The 21,081-nt window shown below is 53.3% G+C and overlaps 3 protein-coding genes across 3 annotated transcripts; 1 reads left to right on the top strand and 2 right to left on the bottom strand.

The window, feature by feature from the left end:
* Positions 1–777: 777 nt before the first annotated feature.
* On the bottom strand, positions 778–2,534 carry EsH8_IX_000760 (uncharacterized protein; the record flags this gene model as incomplete). The annotated part of the gene is made up of 9 exons (XM_083267096.1): positions 778–1,108; positions 1,156–1,316; positions 1,363–1,403; positions 1,448–1,555; positions 1,609–1,737; positions 1,783–1,875; positions 1,925–2,143; positions 2,194–2,364; positions 2,411–2,534. The coding sequence occupies 9 exons, from the start codon at positions 2,532–2,534 to the stop codon at positions 778–780; spliced, it is 1,377 nt and encodes a 458-aa protein (XP_083130661.1).
* A 1,659-nt stretch (positions 2,535–4,193) lies between these two features.
* EsH8_IX_000759 (uncharacterized protein) lies at positions 4,194–6,029 on the top strand (the record flags this gene model as incomplete). The annotated part of the gene is made up of 1 exon (XM_083267095.1): positions 4,194–6,029. The coding sequence occupies one exon, from the start codon at positions 4,194–4,196 to the stop codon at positions 6,027–6,029; it is 1,836 nt and encodes a 611-aa protein (XP_083130660.1).
* Positions 6,030–8,794: 2,765 nt separating this feature from the next.
* On the bottom strand, positions 8,795–10,533 carry EsH8_IX_000758 (cytochrome P450; the record flags this gene model as incomplete). The annotated part of the gene is made up of 5 exons (XM_083267094.1): positions 8,795–9,219; positions 9,267–9,872; positions 9,920–10,079; positions 10,127–10,252; positions 10,306–10,533. 5 exons carry the CDS (start codon positions 10,531–10,533, stop codon positions 8,795–8,797), a joined length of 1,545 nt encoding a protein of 514 aa, XP_083130659.1.
* Between the last annotated feature and the right edge of the window lie 10,548 nt (positions 10,534–21,081).

The following is a 21,081-nucleotide window of genomic DNA, read 5'->3' as shown; positions in this document are numbered from 1 at the left end:
ATTTTATTTGATCAGGGCGATGTAATGGAAGCTTGAAGGTTGTCGGGATTAAAATCTGTCAAGAAATGGTCGCCATTTCAAAATATCAGGTCGCGGAGACCCTGGTCAGTGACGTTTGCGGGGGAGAAGATACCGAGCCTCGGCTGTTCGTTAGTTAGGTAGCTCCCGGTTCGCCGACCCCACACTGGAGAACGTGGGGTCGAGCGATTACTGATGCACAGCATTTTGGCATCTTTGAAGATGTGCAAGATTCCAAAACTGGAATTATGAATCCCATGTAAGGTACGAACACCCATTCCCGGGGCCTTGGGACCAGGATGTCCTGCGGCACAGCCCGGGTAATGACTTAAGGTCGGCATGCAATGTATTCTAGAATCTTCGAATAGGGCATTGGATATGAGAGAATCGTGATCGTATTGATATGATGCCCAAGCAGAATAAGTAGAGATTCCCAGTAATGCAATTTGCCCATGGTCTGTTCCCATGTCCTTCCTTCACTGCGTTGTGGTCAGCATGGATGCTGCCGATGCTGCCAAATCCTTGGGAATAAAAGTCATGTAAAATAAATACTGATCAAATGTTTGATATCATGTAAATCGGCATGCCAAAGCTTCCGCAATAACAACGTAAAATCAGCCAGGCTAGCGGCGAAATAGACTGTCGTTAATCGTGGTAGAGGAGGATAAACATTTGCTCCCCAAAACGTATATAATCGTAAACTGTGTCGCCGCCGGATTGTGACGGAGACGCAAAAACGTTTGCAGACGGATAGTCTACTTATTTGTTGTGTCTACGCTTGGCGTGGACCTTTTGTTCCCAGCATTTGTTGACGGCATCCACAGCGTCTCCGATTTCATCTTGGCCGATGAAGCCGATGAAAAAGACCTTAACGTTGTGTTCGACAGTAACAAGCTTCGAGTAGTTGATGCGCGACTCTTTGGCGAGCTTCTCGCCTTCGATCGTAATCTTGGCCCGTATCGGGGCAAATCCAAGCTTCGGTTCGTTTGAAACCGTGCGAGGCTTACTACCTTGAGCATATATTATGCCGTGTTTGTGGGCTTTTACACCCTTCTTGTTGCAAGCCTTGCCTTGGTAGGTGAGGATAGGCCTAACGGTGTCAGTGTAAGCGTTGATTGTGTTCCGGTTTCTACTTACACGCAAGCGCAGTGCCCGTCATCATTGGCAATAACAACAAATCGTCGGAATCCGACAAAAATGGGCCCCCCGAATTTGTCACGAGTCTGGAACTTTTCAGATATGGTTGGTGTTCCTCCCACAGTGGTGCCAGATGGCTCTGACCAGAGTACCTTGAAGATCTGATGGAGTTAGCCAATGAAACATATATTGCATTAAAGAACCTACCGATCCAGGACGAAATTTGTGAGATGGTTCGACGATATACCCTGTTCTTGGTCAGCGGAGGATTTTCATAGAGAAGGCGACTTACGTGGATCTAAATCTTCGGCATCCCCAAATGTGCCACTAATGTCAAAGGACGATTTCTGCGCCTTTGGTGTTACCGCGCCCTCTTCCTCCTCATACTCTGTATAGGGACCTGTGGCGGTTAGCAATGACTAGTAGTCCCTGGGAAGTCTTACCAATTCATACCGTATGGTGGGTCGGTCGACGATTCGCCTGGGCTCGCAGTCCCATACATTTGATTGTGACTTGCTGCCATGGCTGTTGCAAGTCCTGGGTCATAAGACTCCCCCATATCGGCTGTCACATACCCAGAATCTGAATATGTCAGCTTGCTCCACACCGCCGGCATGGTTGACCTACCCTGACTGTAATCAGACGGTGTTTTGTCGTGTGCTGGCACGTAATCCTCGTGTTCATGGTAAAGACCTTCTTGAGTAGCTTGAGGGGGATCAACTGTTTGCCGTGTCAACTACGTCTTTGCGATGGGAGACAGCCTCCTTACGCTCTCGATCCTGCTCCGAAACCGCCTGTCCGTACTGCCGAGAAGCATGCTGCGCGCCCCAGAAGGGGTCTAATGGCGGCGGCGCCGGTGCCGGCTCCTCGGGCTGTGTGTCTGGTTGATCCCCATCCTGTGGCTCGCCTTCATAAGCCACTCCCTTACCCTTTCTCGACCGGCTTGATGTGCCGTGAGATCCAGAAGGCGGGTACGTGTACGATGGGTCTATAACGTGTTAGCTACAGCCAACGCGACGCAGCCACTCGGCTACACACCTGAACTCTCAACAGCATGTGTCGAGTAATAGCTACTCTCGGTGGCAGAAGGCGAAGTTGAGAGCGCCTCGAAGCTCTCGGAGACTGCGTCTACTTCCGGCTGCTCTCGTGGGATCGTCTGGTCCTGTGGTTGCGAAACTTGCGACTCCTGCCATATATAATCCCATTCACCTTCCACTCGTCAGCTACGTTTCAGACATCAACGCTCACGACTCACCATTGCTCTTCACGCGATACATGTAGTATTTGCCGTACTGCGGAGACCAAATCCAATCGCTCCATCCGCCTCCTCCTCCACTCCCGTGCTTCGATCTGTGTTTGCTGGATTTTTGCTTGTGCATGGTGGCATCTTGTGTCTACACTTCAAGAGCTCTGTGTACAGGCGCCGCTCGTGGGTGGACCAGCACAAAAGACAAGACTCGGGGGACGGAAGCCGAGTCCTGATTGCAGTGTCAGCTTGAGGCTCAAGGAAAGAGACAAGAGACAAGCGGACCTCGACTGGAAAGCCGGGCCTCAAGGGCTCGGGGCCCCGAAGGGATAAATGGGCAGATGCCCGCTTAATTGGTGGAGAGCAGCTGCGCGACGGCGCGTGACGTATCTTGCGAGATCTTACTGGCGCAAGGCAATACTTCTCGGCAAAAGGGGGGCATGAGCTTCAGACGGCCTGCATTGTATTGCATAACACCGCGATTCTGAGCTCGAGGGAGGTGTTGAACTGGATGGTCGGTCCCAAGCTGAGGGGAGGGGGAGTGGAAGAAGGACGGGAGACGGGAGACGGGAGGCAAGAAACGGAAGACGGAGACGACAAGAAGAGGGTGTGGTACGGCACAGTTTCGTTCCCTCCCGACACTACCCTTCCAGGGTTGATAAGGACCTCATTATCCATCGGGTATTCCACTCGACGTGGAGCAAGTGACAGAACAAGCCGCCAGTTGCTCTTCCGTGAGGTGGAATCACAGATGGCCACCCCCGGTCGCTGTTCTGTTCGCTGTTTGGTGTGCAACCCAAGCGGCACCACCCCCTGCTGTATGAAGGCCCGAAGGGGTTGCTGGCCGCCAGCGGTTGGCCCGCTGCCTGATGGAATTCCCGTACTGGTACAATCGATTGGAAAAAGGCGATGGGACCAGGCTGCGGTTTTCATCCAGTCGTGGGTGTGTGTATGTTTTGGTGTGGGTGACTTCCACCAGTAGCGACTGGTGCTCATCATGACCCCGCGCTCTCCGTGTCCACCTGCCAGTGGACCACCGAGAGCCCCCACGAGAGCTCAGACTCATTAGCTGAGCAGCTGACACACATCGGGATTAGCGCCGGGGCGGCAACAGCTCCTGGCTGGTCTCCGCTTATGGCTGGGAAGGTGCAGATAGGTTACTAGGTACACTAGCACACGGGAGGCAAGTGGAGCCGCTTACCGAGAAGGGTTCAAGGTCCCCCCAACGGCCTCGGTCAGTCTCCATCCTGCCACTCACTACTGCTGGGACGCATCTGTAATTAGCAGCACACAAAGCAGGAGCTGGCGACTGGAACGAGCCGCGTCGACAGCTCCCACAACGACTTCGAATTGTCGCTTCATTTTTGATTCCAGGGCAATCAACGACGATTCTTACCTTCTCCCATCGAGTTGTTAGACGTCCCAAGCGATGGAACAATATCACGACCAGCACGCACCATAACCTCTCCACATGGCTCCGACTGGCTCTCCCGACCGACGCGTCTTTGCTTTCAGCCCGTCAAGGGATGGATCATATTACGAAAAATACATGCCATTCTATGCGACGTCCACCGATGGCATCGAGTTTGACCAAGTCCGCCATCCACCACCACCACCACCACCTCCGCCGCCGCCGATGCGACCGAACAGAGTTTCCCTTGACCCCTCGATGGCCATGTCGCCCACGCAAATGAAGCCTGATGCACTACATCATGTTCATGTCGCCTTTCAAGATCCGGTTCCTTCTACTCTGCGTCCTCCGTCACGCAATGCCCGACCATTATTTGGCTCAATGCCTCAACATTTTCATCCTCCGCCGCCGCCGCCCGGAGACCGACCACCCATAAACGCCATATTCCTGTATCCGCCGCCGCCGCCGCCGCCGCCGCCGCCTTCGGATACCTACCTGGAAGGTAGAGGACTGACGAAAGCACCGATACAACGCAGCCTGTCTCCGTCCATGTCATTTTCCTCTGGATCGTGGCAGCAAGAATACACCAGTTCAGGCTCCGAGGCTAGCTCTGATGAAGCCGATTATTTCGAGCAGAAAAATCGAGTCGTCTTTCCCCCACTCATGCCCACTGTTCAAGCTCGCAAAGTCGTGGAGCGGGAAAGAAAACTGGTCACAGACGTCATTACAAACAAAGTCTCGCGCTTCGAGAACTCCCGGGGCTCTGTCCCCAGCTTGGTCGAGTCCGATGCTTCTTCTGTAGCATCAGTGATGTCGTCAGATGACGACGGCGTCCAAGATTTATGGGTTCAGATGAAGGAGCGTCGTCAGAGACTGCACACGATAAAGCAAGAAATGGCCAGCAGACGCAAGGCCTTCCGAGAGTTGAGACGGAAAAAAGACGAAGCCGATAATACCTTTATGAATCTGCTCCGCCCCATCCTCATCAGAGGCCGACAAGGTCTACTTGGAACGTCCGAGGAAATGCTGGAAAAAAGGTTTACCGAGATGCAGACACTTCGCACAGAGTATCATTGGCTCGAGTCTGGTTATGAAGGGCTAGAGTTTACTCTGGACGAGGAGGAAGAGGATCTAAACAATATCGAAACACGCTTCTTTAGTCTTCTGGCAGCTGGAAGTACAAAAGCCTTACGGACAACTGCCCACATGGAGGCTCCAGAGGACGATGAGCAGGATGACCAATCAAAGATGCCGTATGAACTAACTGGAATCTCTCGCAACGGTCCGCCCGATGATTCTCATCCTTTATGGCAAGACCTCATGTCCGCAATCGGAGATCTAAACAATGCTCAAGAAGAGTTCGATGACTTGCTTCTTTATCGCGAACAGTACGCGTACGGCATAGAGATCAAGCAGATAGCTGGGAAGGAGCCCAGCGCGGAAGAACTGGAATTTATGGAAGAGTTTCCTGAAGAACAGCGCGAGAAGCAGGAAAAGGTCAACCGTCTGACTGAAGAGGTTGGCAGGCTGAAGGAAATTTGCAAAGAAAAGGGAGCGATGAAAAAGCATCCGTCTTTCAGGATTGCATATGCTCTTGATCCTAACATCGGAGAAGACTTTTCCCTCGACGGCTCACCGCCAAAGTCAGGAACCCTTGCTCATATTCAATTCCCACAGCTTTTGTCCCAGCCGGACCATGTGCTTCGACCAGAGCCTTTGACAGCTCTCGAAGAATTGAGACGCGCCGCGAGGCTTCCCGCGAATGATCCAACCAAAAATGCCCGGCTGTTCCCGGCTCAGAAGGAATTCGGCATCTCTAGACTGGTCAGCGAGTTTAAAGGGGGTGATAAGTCTGACTTCATCACCAGATGGCTTCTGCACCAATTGCGAACGTCACCACTTGCCGTGGAGCTCCTGTACTCAACATTTATTCAAACTATGCATCTGAAGATCGATGACAAGCAGCGATGGCAGCAGGATGTTCTTTTCCACTGGTGGAGAGACGACGCTGTCAAGCCACCGGAGGAGTTCTTCGGCCCACTTACAGGAAGTGGGATGGTATCGCCTGGGCACGAGTCTCTTTCGGGGCACATTTCACTGCCCCCCGAGCGTGCTGTGCGGCATTCAGCGTCATCGAGAGCAGCGACGGAAGATTGGTCGAGCGGTCGTCGGCAGGTATTCCATGAAGAGGCGGGCCAGTCGACAGCGGTTTGTTGAGTTTGTCTAGTTAGTAGCGAGCGTGTTTTGGGGTTTGGCTGGGACTCGGCGTCGGTATCGATTTTGGACCTCATATGTCATGAAAACGGACTTGACACGAGGATAGACTGTACTCGGATTGAAGCGAAGGATTTGCTTTGCTTGGGCGGCATTTTGATACCCTTTTGAAAGCACAGTGTTTTCACTGGTATGTAAATGTAATTGTATGAGCATCTTTTTTTTTCCCTGGACCTGTTGCGTTGCAGCGTCGGGCTGGTGTTGAGACTTTATGGTTGTCCTATTTCTAGGTATTTACAATCGAATACACGCAGGTATGCCAAGCAGAGTCGTCAGCCTAGTCGTGCACTTAGTTGACAAGGCTAGTGCGCCGGCATGTTCTGTCACAGGAATTAGGTTTGCAACGTCCAAGTCAGCCCTTTGAGCCGATGTTTGCTCAACGATGCTTTGCCCTAGCGCGCGGGAGGGAAATCCCCATACGTTCGGGACGAGCCATCGAGAACTAAGTGTAATCTGAAATATGATGTACCGGGTACTTGAGCACTATCATGGGAGACTAATGCACCACACTCTGCGAAGGGACATGGTTGTGGAGCAGGCAAGGGGAACACGCATGTGATTCACACAACCCAAGCACCTCCCCCCCGCTTCGGATGACTGCGAAGAATGGACTCATCGAGTGGGGCGGAGGTGCATGGACGCGGGGCTCCGTGATGCGAGAGTCTGTCTACTTGAACAGAGAGACGCGTGGTGACTGACTCTGACTCTGACAGCAGCCGAGTCGCGAGAGGGCCTGGTGGCCATCTACTCACGCAAGGCATGATGGAAGAAGGTGCTTACACGACCCCAAGATGAGGGAACAAATCTCCTAGCAGCCAGCCAGGTCAAGGGGAGGGAAAGGCGGTGACGAGTTTTGGAATTTCTCGTTGGAATTTGGTGACGGGCGGGCGGAGGCGACTGGCCAACCAGTTGTTTTGGTTTTGGAAATGCTTGGTGGTTGCGGCCCTTTTTGCTCGGACGGTAGGCGAATCAAGGTCGCTGCAGGGTCGGGGAATTTACAAAAGCTTCAAACGAATGGCCGTTAATCGAGTTTGATATTCCAATTTAATGGCGAGAGGGGGAGGGAGCTTACCGTCCGGTGTTTCCCTCCTCTCCTTTTTCTCCTCTCTCTCTCTCGCTCATTCTTCATCTTTTTGTACGGCTGCGGCGGCCTTTGACATGGGTGGGCGCCACGTTCCGAATTGTCAAGCGTCACTGGCGGGAGCAACCGATGAGTAGGCGGGGTGCAAAGGTTCTGTTTCGAAGAAGCGGGTAAGAACTCGTCATGCCTAGTGCCGAGGAAAGCATCCAGCCTGCTTCTGGGGGCGGTGATCCTCGCCTGCTTTCACCAAGTTGGAGATTGGAGGGCGAGGAAAGGGGTGGGGGCACATTTGCATATCTGTGAGGCTCTTACCTGACTTTTCCCATTTGATGATCTTTGGCTGCGATGAGACCATCCCCCCTCCCTCTCCGGACTGGGCGGGCTTGATATGATATTTGATATCAAGTGCAAGTCAGTCAATCTCGCGGCAGACGCCAATCGACGCTGCACAACCGAGGAAGCTCAGCCACCACCCACCCATGTAAGCAGCGCCGGGTAAGCGCCGCCAGCCCTATGGCAAGGAAAGCCCTACCAAATGGATCAAACAACATTGATTAGCCCACCACCGCAAGAACAATACTTTTATGTTTTCAATCCAGTTTGGACACTGGCCACGTCCAACAGCACTGCAAGTGAAGGGCCCGGCCGTGGCTTGACCTTGCTGGGCGTGGCCCGCTACGGCCCCGTAAAGTTGCCGTGGCCAAACGGGTCACTCATACATTAAATATAATTTCTTTAACTGCAACAATATGTCTGTGTATGCCAGTGGCAAACCACATCGGCAGTTGCCTCTAACCAGATAGCGTAATAGAACTAAAACAACATGCGGATAACAGACATATGTTCCCACTGAATCTTCCTTATCCCAATCCCAGAAAATGGCGCTAGTGAGTGTGATTTCAAGTGTTCTCGCCGCAGGAATATCAAGTAGAAATAAAGAACAACAAAGACAAAACGCTCCCCGAAAGATGTCATGAAGAAAAACCGGGGGGGAAATACAAAAAACTTGGATAATTAGTGAATCCACATGAATTGCCTCGTGGCGGAATCGAACCGCCGATCTTCTCATTACTAGTGAGACGCTTTACCACTGAGCCAACAAGGCTTCTTCATGTTAGACATTGCCAAATTTGACAATATGTTGTCATGGGTGTTTTCTTTGATCCGACCACAAGTCCCACCTTCCTACAACAACCGATATTTGGTTCAATTACGGATACAGCGCTCCCATATTTTGCATGGATTTTCTCAAGGAAATTAATAGACAACCGCAAAGGTGCTGTATATAGTCGTGAAGCTGCGCTTACAAAATACCCGCAACACCGAGCTCAACCACTTCTTCCTTCACCCTGATTGCCTCTAATGGTGTCTGCCACCGATTCCGGGAATAAATAGGTTAGTTAATATGTGTTTGTGTTCAATGTACAATGGTATCTCCTCCACGGGCAACAGCCCCCAGTGAGCCTATCCAAGACTCTGGAGCTCCAGGCCCCGGAACCGGCAGGACGTGTTTCTGTATGTACGGTATACTGTCTGTTTCATGGGGATTTTTAAATTACCGTCTCTCCCTTGTAAGGTGGTTTATGCGTTTTCATATGCCTCATGCTACCCCCTGCTGGGCGTGGACTTATGCCATTACTGTTCGCCGCCGGAACAAGACCTCCGCGTTCGGGTCGGGTGACTTGCTCATTACCATAACCATCGGCTTTGGTCGTGTCTCTCCCTCTTTCAACTTCATGTCATAATTGAGCAGGAAATATGCCAAGACCATCTTAATCTCGTTCCCTGCGAAAAAACGCCCCGGGCAGGCATGCTTGCCGGCGCCGAAGTTCATGTTGGTATCGCTAATACTAGTGAACTGCCACCGGTTCGCGTCCTCGTTGGACTTCTGGCGCAATTTATAGAAGCGTAAGGCATCAAAGGTGTCGGGATTCTCGAAATACCGCTCATCATGCGAGATGCCAGCCTGAGGTGCTAGCAGCTTGGTGCCTGTGGGGAGGTGGGTACCGTCAGAGAGGTCAATGGGCTTGACAACTTTGCGGATGAAGGATGCTAGACGGCATTAGTTGGGTTCATTGCGTCCATACAAGTCAACTCACTGATATTTCCAGCAAGGCGCTGCGTTTCCTTCATGAAGCTGTCCAGCTTCTTTAGCTTAGCCATACTCTCTTTCCTCGCCCAGCCGTGCTCAATCTCGAGGATTTGGTGCGCCTCTTCTCTCAGCATTTCTTGCACTTCTGGATGAGCTGCAAGATCGTAAATGCAGTCGGTGACCAGGTTGTTCGTGGTGTGGATTGAAGCAGCTGCCAGGATGAGCTGTAAATGTGCCTGGGATCTGATATCTGTCTTCTCGTCCTCTGGCAGGGCCTCCAGAAGCCATTGGATCAAGTCGTCGGGGGACTTTTCGTAGCTAGGCATCTCCAAATCCCGAAGCCTCTCTTCGATGATTGGCTTCAGCATCGCGCTTGCCTTGTCGACGTCTTTGCGGATTTGCCGCAGCTCCGAAACCCCATACTGCGCAACCGGCCGTATCCATTCTGGGAAGAGCTGCATCTTGACGACGGCAACGAAGACGTGGATTGCAAAGTTGATGCTGATGTCCATCCACTGTTCCTGCCGGTTGATATCGGGCCCAACGAATGCGCGTCCACTGACCCGTGCGATGGCTCGGAGCGCAAAAGGTTGGAACTTTACCGGCGTCCATTCTAAGACCGTCAGCAGTGCTAGGCGAGAATTTCAAGCAACAACTTACCTTTGCAATCTGGAAACTCTGTGGCTACAACATATTCGAGCTCACTTTTGAGCTGGGGCACGAGCCTGGCCAGGTTCTGTGACAGCTTGCATCTCACAAGCGTCGATAGCAAGTCGGCGTGGTTGCCCAGAGTAAAGTTGGTATATTTACTCAGCATAGCCTGCACAATCAGCACGCTGGACGCCAAACTTGATCTTCAAGACATACCTCATCCACTGCTTCCGTGGCGCTGAGTATATCCTCCGGTAAGCTTCTCAGTTCACCAATGAATCTCGCTGGAACCAGCACTTGCAACCCTTCCGTCGCTCTGATCTGGTATACAGTATCGCGAAACTAAAAGTGTTAACAGATCCAACGACAATGCGTTGTGCAATGCGTCAACGTACTTTGCCATAGCTGTCGCGGATCAATGTCTCTGCGTCAAACATCCACTTCGTCTTAGCGGCCTTGTAAAAAGGTATTGCGGATACCTTCTGCTTCCGAGACTGAAATAACCATGCCACTATTAGCATTGCGCTGATGGCAACATAGTAGCTAATATGCTTGCCCCCAGGCACCACCCGGGGCAGGTTGAGCTCCATCGGCATGGATGACATGGTGGATGACTGGTTCATTGGACGCGTGTAAAGTCTCGAAAAGGCGTTTGATGTTGGAGAAAACAAGGTGAGGCGAGAACAGGTTGTCGGAATAATTCCAATATGGGTATCAATCCAGCGCCGACTAGATGCAGTACAACGCCAAGTGTCGAAATCAAACCCAGTCGGTATCACACAGGACAGTGAGAGTCGTTTGTGTATAGAGACTTCCAAAAGGTGTGGAAGAAGTATGACAACTTATGTATGTCTCCAAGACATTGGCCATTAGAATGAAGAGTTACCAGCCAGGCCCTGCGCAGGTTTGACGATGTGATGCCGGCATAAAATCCGCAGACTGAGAAGACAGTCAAACTGGCGATCGGCGAATGTTGACCAAGGTCGAAAGGCCTGCCGTGTCCCGATTCCGCTCCCCCGTCTTTTCAACCCGTCGTCCAGCGTCCAGTTGTGCGTCGACTCTCGAATGACTTTTTTTCGTGCTGCTGCAAGCCCCAGATTCGAAGGAGAAACAGAGCAAGAAACAGCCTAGGTAACGATTTGGATATCGGGACAGGAAAAGTAGGAACGGAGAGGAAAAGACGAAAACAAAAGAGAGAAAGGGGAAAGGGTATAATCAGAAATGGATGCTGGGCCTGCATCGCAACAGCGCGCGCAAGCGCACACACCAGAAACACGGACGACATGCAACACAATCAAAGCAGGGCAAGGCTTCCCACTCCCTTCCCGACACCAGCCCAAGACACAAGACAAGCAACCCCGACCTCGATGGTCCCCAGAAGGACCCAAGGGAAGGTCAAGGTCCGCTAAGCTTGACCTTGCGCCTGGGCCGAGCACGAATGAAATCCGAAGGGTTTGGGAGTTTGGACCGACTGGGACGTGATCGACTTCTGCTTCCTTGGGCGTCGAGGGCGGTTTCGCGGACTTACCAGGCGCATCTGAAACATGGATGGTCAACAGGAGTCGTTCGGGAGCTGCCACCTCCGGATTCTAGCTTGCAGCCCACCCGTGCTTCAAAGGAGAGCCCCAAACATCTGCCGCTGCTGGCTGTGGCGGGTGTTTTGGTTTCCCATCAATCATTTGCCTGGCGTCCCTGCGTTGACGCATCATGTGGTCTGGCTCGGAGCTGGCAAGCCGGAGGTCTTGACGGCGACTTTGGTGGTATTCGGCCAACATGAACAGAGCGTGGAAGTGGCTGACCAGCACTTCACCATGCATCAAAGCTCCGGACTGTCTGTCTGTCGGCTCGGGGGTTTGGGGAATTGGGTGAGACGGTTGTCTTAGATAATCGTTCCCCTTTGGCAGGGGCAGCTGCCTTTCGCTACCTTATGCAGGTACACTTGGGGGGGCGTTCCTCCACCTTTGCAGTACTTGCCTACCTGTCTGGCACAGATACAGGGGGATTCTCTCGGCTCGCTTACTGGCCGAGACGCGCCAGAATCTTTAGTGTAGCGCAACTCCTCCACATTCATCCCATTTCCGACCATTTTCTAACCTCAGCCCACCCTGCGGCCGCCCTCACCTTCTCGAAGCGCCGCCTCTACCTTCACAGTAAGCTTCTTCTCTGTTTGCGCGGACCTCCTTTATTTTTGAAGCCTTGGATCTGCCGCGGGCCCGCCGCCCCTCTCACCAATGCAACGTCCCTGGCAACTCCGAGATTCGATGTCGGCCAACCGATAGATCTCCTGCAAGCCAAGTGCTAAACTCTAAACCCGCCCGCTCCAAGAATCAGACTCAGACACACGCGATCCTTCACCCAAGGGCCTTTGGGAACCGCCTTTTCTTCATGACCAATCGTTGTGACAAAACCCAGGCATCCCACGACCATACCACAGCCTTGTCTCGGATCCTGCCGCTGGATGCTTCTCCGGGCCGCCATGGTCATGGCCGTCGCCATCTCCGCCTGAGGCAGTCGTCACCTTCGTCATCCCCGGTCCCATGCAACTGATCAAACCTGCTCGTCAGTTTCTCCGTCCAAGTGAAATCACCGCGGCGCCTTATTCCCCCCCGCCTTGCACCAGACGAAGGTCAATGCTCATCATCAACACACAATGTTTTGCGACTTGGAGAGGAAACGCATGGTCTGCCAAGAGTGATTTCCAAGAATAGGCACAGGGTTCATCCTCAGCGATGGCAGGATTAGCCGGCTACCCGCAATGCTTGGTTGTTTGCTTGTCTGTCATCGTCTCTAGACTGGCTGCATCCATGCACCCCCGTAGCGGCCGTCGGCTGCCGCCAAGATGACGGTGCACAGAATTCGCCCGGTAATCTGCTACCGGACCTGGGGCCAGGTGGTTTGCTGGTAGCTGCTCGTGCATCCTGTGTTCTGCTGCTCCCAATCTTCTTTTTGGGGGAGAGAGGGAACCGAAGGGATCTGCACGGTAAATCTACCAGGTTAACGGCCAGGTTCCCGTACATTGCGCGCCCAAGACGCGCAATCACACACGGAAGACATGAAAGATCACGATAAACTTTGGCGGTCAACTTACGGGTTGGTCATGGACATGCCTTGCAGAGGATGGTCTCTCGCAGCCTGTTCCCGGTCGGCATCGTTGTTGTTTGCCCGATGTGGACTTCTATGCCCCGCCTCAGAGTCATCATGGCGTTGCCTGTCGTTGCTCGGTCTTCCAAGGTGTTGTAGCATTGGCATAGGATACTCAGCAAAGCCGTTCATTGCTCATGCCAGAGCCTCCCATGACCATGCCAAATTCCTTCTCTCCGCCAAGACGGCAACCGGCTTTCACATCTTGGAGCTTGTAGTGATGCGACACTGGGCCACGCGGAGGCGGTATCGTGGTCGGCTCCGAGCATGCATGGTTGTGTCGAATCTTTCTCCCATAATAGTGGCGGCCATGAACAAGTTGCGCCCCAACCGGGCTTGCAAGTTCGAGGACGCAAGACGACTCGGGCACTGTAAGTCCGTTTGACGGCTTCTTCAGATGGCCCGCAACTGTCCCCGATAATGGGTAAACATTGCCTTGCAGTTTTACCACGACAATGCGCAACTCCGGTCAATCATTTGAGGACTACCTACCAATTGTCGCACAGACTGGGCCGGTTGTGGACGCAGCAAGCAGTGTTGTTTGTGCCCTTCCACATGTGGGAAATCCAACCGAACGACTAAACTTGCCCCATCTGAACCCGATCCCAAGTATCGAGGGACAGAACCAGACGAGCATCAGCTGGCCACAGCCCAGGCGCATTTCGTTCCTTGTGACGCATTGAGGTGCCGAGGGCCAGGCAACAAGATGAAATTGACAGACGAACAGAAATATGCACAATCGTATCAAATCCACATTTCGAGACGTTGCACAGGCTCTACATAAGCCACTCAGCCACAGGAACAGACAGACCCGGTATGAACGAACGCACAGAGAGAGGCCACGAGACCGCATTCAAGTGACGTCGCAGTTGACTAGAGGTCAGTTTCTAGCTCCTGCAAGAGATGCGAGCAAGCCCGCCGCCGAGAGTGCATACATACTATATATATACATGTATGTTAAATGTGGCCTCCAAAAATAGGTGGACTGCAAACAGCAGCATGCATGCATGCATCAATCACATTCGTCGGTTGCTGCTGTTTGTTGTCCCGTTCCAACAAAATGTAACTAACTCATCTTCATTGATAGAGGCAGATTGTGAAGTCCAAAAAGGGAAGATGCGGCCAGTGTGGATTGAACACACGACCTTCAGATTGATTGAATGAAGTTTCTAGGATCGAGATCCGCTTCAGTCTGACGCTCTCCCAACTGAGCTATGTCCGCCACGATCTTCGGAAGATTCTGTGGGTGGTCGGGTATATATCGCCGAGGTAAAGCAATCGATTCCACCGGCCCCACCGCCGATGCATCCTTACGGATCTCCTGAATTGGACCAGTAGTTGTGTCAAAGAGACATCTATCTCATTAGTCGCGAGCTTCAACAACCATACTGGCCATCGAGGTATGGACAAGGACCAAGTCAGCATCGAGCAGCTAAAGCGCAACGGTTCAGAAGTTCAACGGGTACAAAAAGTCATAGTTCAACTCTTTTCTGGGAACCAACCCAGGACTCGGGATTTGAATGGGCTTGCCGTTCATTCATTGCTGTAGGACCCTGGTCATCTGGAATTTTCGGTACACTAAACTACCTAGTCCGGAGACCCCTGGACCCAATTGACCCGCATCCGTTTTGCCGGGCTTTGCCTAGCTTCACGATGCTCCCACCGAGAAACGTACCCTAATCATGGCCTTCCCACGAACTACATTCAACAATCCACATGGTCTGGTGGTGTAGTTGGTTATCACGTCAGTCTAACAGCTCGGGAGTCGTTCTGAACACCCTCGTCTGATTCACTGAAGGTCTCCGGTTCAAGTCCGGGCTAGATCATCCACGATGGGCGATTGGTTTAGTGGTATAATGACCGCTTAGCATGCGGTAGGTCCAGGGTTCGATTCCCTGATCGTCCATTCTTTTTGGCAAAGAATTTTATTCTTTTTTTTCCGTTTTTCTGCCCCCAAGTCCTGCTACTGCTGCCACCGAGATGAGCTGTGGGAGGTGCCGCTGTTTGTTTGCACTTAGGTTCATTTATAGTTTGCCGTTACCATTTCAGATGCCTACCGAGACTGGAAAGTCTTGACTCGAACGTGGCTCATGACTAGTTTGTATTTGGAGGAGGGGTAGAAGTTGCGGACATGTGGGAAACAATACCCGGCAGGCTGGTTAAACTTGAGACCGGTTTCCAAAGCTTGTGACGACTCGACTTAAAGTGAGGCGCTCAGGGGAGGTTGGGCGCGTGGGCGGATGAATGGCGCAATCACGGAAACCGTCTCCTCGTCAGCTCGTGTCAAGAACTCTCCCCGCACGCATGCTCTTGTTGAGATGGCGGGACATCGCAACTTGATTCCCTCGTGCCTGACTTGGGGGCGCCTGGAACCGCTGCTGTGACCAATGCTTGGCTTGGAGGACGGCCGCCCGAGGCTGCGGTGCAGGCAGGGTCAGCCTATGAACTGACGAGCAGGAGGATGAAAGGGACGGGCATCTTGAGTAAGTTCTCTACCGGCATTCGGAGGGTTGGGGAGGCAAGACTTTTCTCTGCTGTTCTCCTGTCCACCAACAGCCCTGGTGCACCGTAGAAACGTATAACGTGGCGGACGCGCGTACGCAGAGTGCTCCTACTCGTCCGTATTGGGACAGGTGAGAACAGATTTCTCCATCTTACTTTTGTTAATGATTGGGATGCCGTGCTTCCCCTCCATCCCTGGGGAACAAATGGCTGTAGCAGGAATCCTGCCTGGCTCCGGCTGACATTCTGGCCAGTTGAGGTGGGGTGGTATGCTTTTCCCAAAGTTCGCGAACTTCGCACCGGCCGCGGGCAATCGGAATCATAGTCCATCAGCTTAGGATGCCAATCAGACCAGTCCTCCACTCAGTCAGATTAAAATATCTGATCAGCCTATGACACCGTCCAGCCATGCGTCTACAACACAGGCTTTCTTAGAATAGGTGATATCGGCGCGTTTGCCAAGGGTCGTTCCTTTGAGCTAGGAGCGTCAGACCTTTCCTTTGCGTCTCAATGGTTGCACGGTCCCTTACCATGGAAATCTGGAATGCATGTCGACAGGACGGCTCGGCCAGTCAAACTCATCCCTCGATACTCCAGGTAGAATCGAACCCAGCGGTGAGAGGTCGGCTCGATGGAGGCCAACGCTAAAACGACTGTCTGCAGCTCGAGCCTAGGCGTCGGCTCTTACCGCAGCGCTGTTTTCCCAGGAACCGGAGACAGGTTTTGATGGGTGGCAGCAATAACTGCAGTCAGTTCCATACCTGAGCGGGCGCATGTCCACGGCGCAAAACTGCTGCTGCCATCTGCCACTGCATCGTGCGACGTATAATGTACAATGTGAACGCCCAAAGCAGCTTCCGAGGAGGGGTTGTTTATCGCAAGCACATTGCCCCTTGCCTTTCCCTTTTGCCCGCTTAGCGAGCTCGGTAAACCGTACGTTTATTACCTCGCCTGTCTCAAATTGTTCTTCTCTCCAGCCGACCAGAGTATATAAACGAGGGTTTGGTGGATGGCGTGCCTGCTGAAGGAGGCTCGGAGCTTTCCTCCGACTTGTGGGATAAATCTTAACCCTGTGTTCAATTTGCAGATATTCACTGTGCCTTTGCTGAGTTCGGGGGCGGACGAGTATCTGACCTCAATGCGTATGGCCTCCGCCCTGCCGTTGCAATACCGGCTCCACAGATGTTGGACAATACTAGGGACATGATCACCGGTCAACGCCACAGGCTATGTGGACCCCTTTCCTTGAGAACTGGCGATTGAAACCTCGCGGGCGAACTGTGAAAGAGATGCACACAAGACAAGAAAACCGACAGTTATGAACAGCGTCCAGAGCTTGCCATCAGGCGGGCGCACTTCTTCGAAGCTGCCCTGGTCAGCAATGATGGTGCGAACTATTGAGCACCTGTGCAGTTATGCTAAAGGGACCGCCATTCCACGGCACCGGCGACTGCGTACGCATCCCGTCTGAAAGGTGTAGTCGGGAGACAGCTGTCCAGGGCTAGTATCAAACCCCAGCCCCGTCCACGCGCGTAATATTCAGCCCGCACATCCATTCTGCTCTTTGGGAAAGATTTTCGAATCCTGTATTAGACACTGCGAGATCTCATGTGTATGGGTAGAAGCCAGGTGGCTGCTACTCCGTAGCGGAAGCCCACTACGCAAGTATGTAGGCCGGTCACAGGCAGCTGCAAATTGGGCTTAGTGTAAGTCATTTGGGTCTCATAGCATTGATTTCGGCTATTGGAACACCTGCTATTTGATGGAACAACTGGGGATCTTTGATCTCGATGGGTGTAGGATAGTTACCTCCCTGCCTCCTTTTAAGTATGTTTGCAGTCGCCGTATCTACAGCCACCTAAGGCCTGTTGCATTGCAGACGCTGACTGTGCCCGGCATTTGTGACAAATCGGATGCACAAATGCATAACCTGTGAACCAGTATGGCCTGAAGGCAGACCTCGTCTTACGCCTCCAGTCCAGTGTGCAGCACTTACAGGCCAGATCGCCTGAGCTGCGAGCAAGAGTCCTAGGTTCGACCTGCCGGTGAAAAGCAAGCGGCAGGTCATCGAACCGAACATCATCTCGCTTCCACGACTTCTCGAAGTCTCCAAGAACATGTCGAAACGAAACCGAACCAGGGCGCTTTGGCGAAGAGCCTGCTTCAACCACATTGCCGGTACGTTCTCCTAGCCTGGAACCGTACCAGCCCGGCCTGGTGATGACCGGAAGCCAGCCGAGATGACCGGGCGGCGGTCGCAATAAAGCCAGGGCCAACAGTAAGCTAGGAAAGGTTTTATGGACCGGTAGCTAGGGTGAAGGGCCCCCGGAAACGCAGGAACGCGCTGTGGACTGGTGCCGTGCCTTTCAAGGTGGGGGAGACCAAGTGGTTGACTTTTCTTGCACTGTGAAGAGTGATCGACGAACCATGCTGATGTGGGTTACTTCGGCGAAAGGCAGATTCACGTGCGAACACGAGAATGCTGGGGCAGACATGGGAAGCTGGAATGGAACAACCTTCTCAACTGCCCCACGGCCCCAAGACGAGGACAACCGAGTGGATTGTTGGGATTCGTGGAATGGCAGCATACTATTGCTTCAGAGCAAAAGAAGAAAGAAAAAAAAGCATGAATGCAGCAAATAGTGCTGGGCCAGCTGCCAGATACGAAGTGATGCCGACGAAGGTAGGTCTTATGCTGGGAACGCCCCTACCGGTAGTTGTCAGGCATGCAAACTGTGGCCGGAGACACAGGAACAGGATTGGGTGGCAGTCACGAGAGCCAGGCTCAACGCCCACCGGGGGGCGCGAGTTCCAAACCAAATATGGCAAGATAGTTGGACGGGGAAACAGATCCGGTGAGCCGCGCAAACGGAACGCGGCGGCGAGACTTGGTTGGGAAGGCTTGAAACAGGGCCAATGGAGGAATTTGTCGGTCACCGAACGGTGTGAGAGGTTGGCAAGGTCGAAATGCCGGGGCGGTCGGTTTAATTTAAAAAGGAGCAACGAATAAAGTTATCAGATCGAACCCATGCCCTTTAGCTGGGTTTGGTTAGGAGCTGGCTCCTGGAGCTTCGGCCGAGCCTCAGGAAGACGGTCGCAACAATAGTGAAATGAGGATGCGACAGAGGCGTGCAGGGAGGCGTGAGCGGGCCTTTGGTTGCGACACGATGATCCTGGGCTGCTGCTTGTTTGCGTTGGGAGGGCTCGGGAGCGTGTCTTCCAAAGGGCAAGGTTGGAGCGACCGGTCTCGGAGATTGAGCAGATTAGATGCGATTGATTTGATGAGATTGATAAATGGAGATAAGATTATGGCCTCGTGTCGTTTTGAATCGAGGCCCGAACAAGCCAAAGGGCCCTAGTTGCATTCATTGGCTGGAACGGATGATTGGACGAGAAGGAGACAGACAGGGATCATTGCAGCACAGTCCGTTGGGTAGCACGAAAGGTTGCCTCGTCCTCTTCGGCTCGTCCTTCGGCTGGACTGGCAATCTCGTTAAAGTGTCATTTTGTATCCGCAACCACCTTGCAGGCGGCGGATAGCAGTGAAGACAGGAGATGCACAAGGAGGGGAAGGCTGATCACGGCATAAGATACCGGAGAGGGCGCACCGGAGCCGAAGAGAATTGGGCTGCAGCGAGATTTGAAAATGGCGTCGAAGCATGTATATGCGCTCACGTGAGCGGTTTGTTGGGAGCAGACCCGTGCTGGAGAGTTGGAGATGGGGAGAAGCACTGGAGCGGCTCGGTTCGGCAACAGCACCCGTGGCCTTACGCCGCTGTTGCTCCGGGCTCCGGCGAATTTTGCCTAATCCTCTTCGCGGGCGACAGCGTCGCATTCCGAGCCCTATGCACACTATGCATTGCACCAGTTCTGCGGGTTGGTCTTAGGTTTTGACACAACCACACAGCGTCTGGCGACAATATACAGTGTGCAAGACGGAAACTGGCGGAACAAGTGGCGATTTAACGGCTGATGGGGCGGCCCAGTGGCCTGACTCAACAAGCCTCTCGTCCGGCTCTTGCTCGCGCTCTTTTATTTTGGAAGGGAAAAGGTCGGTAAGTGGTGAGCGGTGAAGCATATTGCAGACATATTATTTTTGGGCCTGCCCATGCCGTCGTTCTCATCGAACGACCGCGGTGCGCAGCGAGATTGCTTCATTAGCCGAGGGGGACGGACTCGTCTGCGCCGAGGCTGAGTCTGAGGAAGACGTCGGCCGTGGCTGGGTTTCCAGTGTGCTGGGCCACACTGTAGGGATAGGGGGTGCATACGTATGTCGTGGTAGGCAAGTAAACCAGATAGGGGCCCGGTGGGCGGTTAGTACATACCGGTAGTATGCGCTGCGTGATTGGGATGGGATCGCCGCGAGTCCATGACATTGACAGGACCCCGAGTCGCATACACTAGACGGGGCCTGCGACGTTGCAGTCATAGTAGCGTAATACCGGTAGGGGGCCCCAAAGTTGCACATGCGTGGTGGACGGAGCTCCTCAGACGGCGGAGCCCAAGAAGAGAGCGATGGTGGTGCAGCGGACTAGACTGCCGTGTATATCTAGGTATCTCGGGAGAGTGGAGAGAGGGCAATGGCCACCTCATGGTGCGCCGCCGCTGCACGATGGTAGCGTTGCGGCAGGGCATCGCGCGGGCGAGCGCAATCGTGAGGGGGGATGGTGAAATGGGCGCCGTCCCAATGGCCAGCGACTCCGGAGCACATGGCCCCAATTGTTGTAACGTACACTACCGGTACATAGATGGCGCGCAGTGAGCAGAAACCCCACCACGCTTGTTCTGTTCTGGCGGCGGCGATGAGCGATGAGCGATGAGCGGCGATTGGGATCGATGCCAGGCGGCACTTTTTCCAGAGCTGCGGGACGAGTCCACCGTGGTGCAGCAAGCACTGTGGACGAAGCCCAACAATTGTGGACGCCGGCAGCCCTGCAGCTTAGCTGACCTCACCTCACCTCTCGCCTTCCGGGCCCCCGGCTTGGGTTTGAGTTTGAAGACCTCGGCTGAGAGTGACGGCGAGTTGCGACAGCAGAGACTGGGGAGGGGAGTTGGGCAAGAACAGCCGAGAGCGGAGGCAGCTGTCGACGAGACGCGGGTAATTTGGATGAATCGGGCAGGACAGGACAGGACAGGATAGGACAGGGTTGAGTAGGGGCGGTGGTGGGGTGGGAGGTAGGCGTGGATCGGAATGTGGAAGGAGAAAAGATAGGAGATGCTCGAGCTTTGGGGGCCGTCTTTGAGCAGCGTAGCGTTGCCCAAAAGAAAGAAGGAGAGGAAAAAAAAAAAGAAAAAAAAGGGCATTAATTAACGATGAGCGTGACGTGACTTGCCGCATCCAAGCAAGTCTCTTCGTCATCGGCCGGGCGACATCGGCTAAGATCAAGATGGGGGGCAACGACCTCTCCTTGACCCCGTTGCTGCTCGCGCGCGGTGGTGCATTTCCGGTGCTGATTGATAACTGTGCAAGCAGAGGGAGCACGGATGTGGTGGAATGCGGTGGGCTGCCGTCTTCTGACACATATTTG

Source organism: Colletotrichum jinshuiense, chromosome 9, assembly GCF_051148585.1.
Source record: "Colletotrichum jinshuiense chromosome 9, complete sequence".
Lineage (NCBI taxonomy): Eukaryota > Fungi > Ascomycota > Sordariomycetes > Glomerellales > Glomerellaceae > Colletotrichum > Colletotrichum jinshuiense.
Note: the sequence above shows the minus strand (reverse complement) of the source record. Positions and strands in the feature narration are given on the sequence as shown.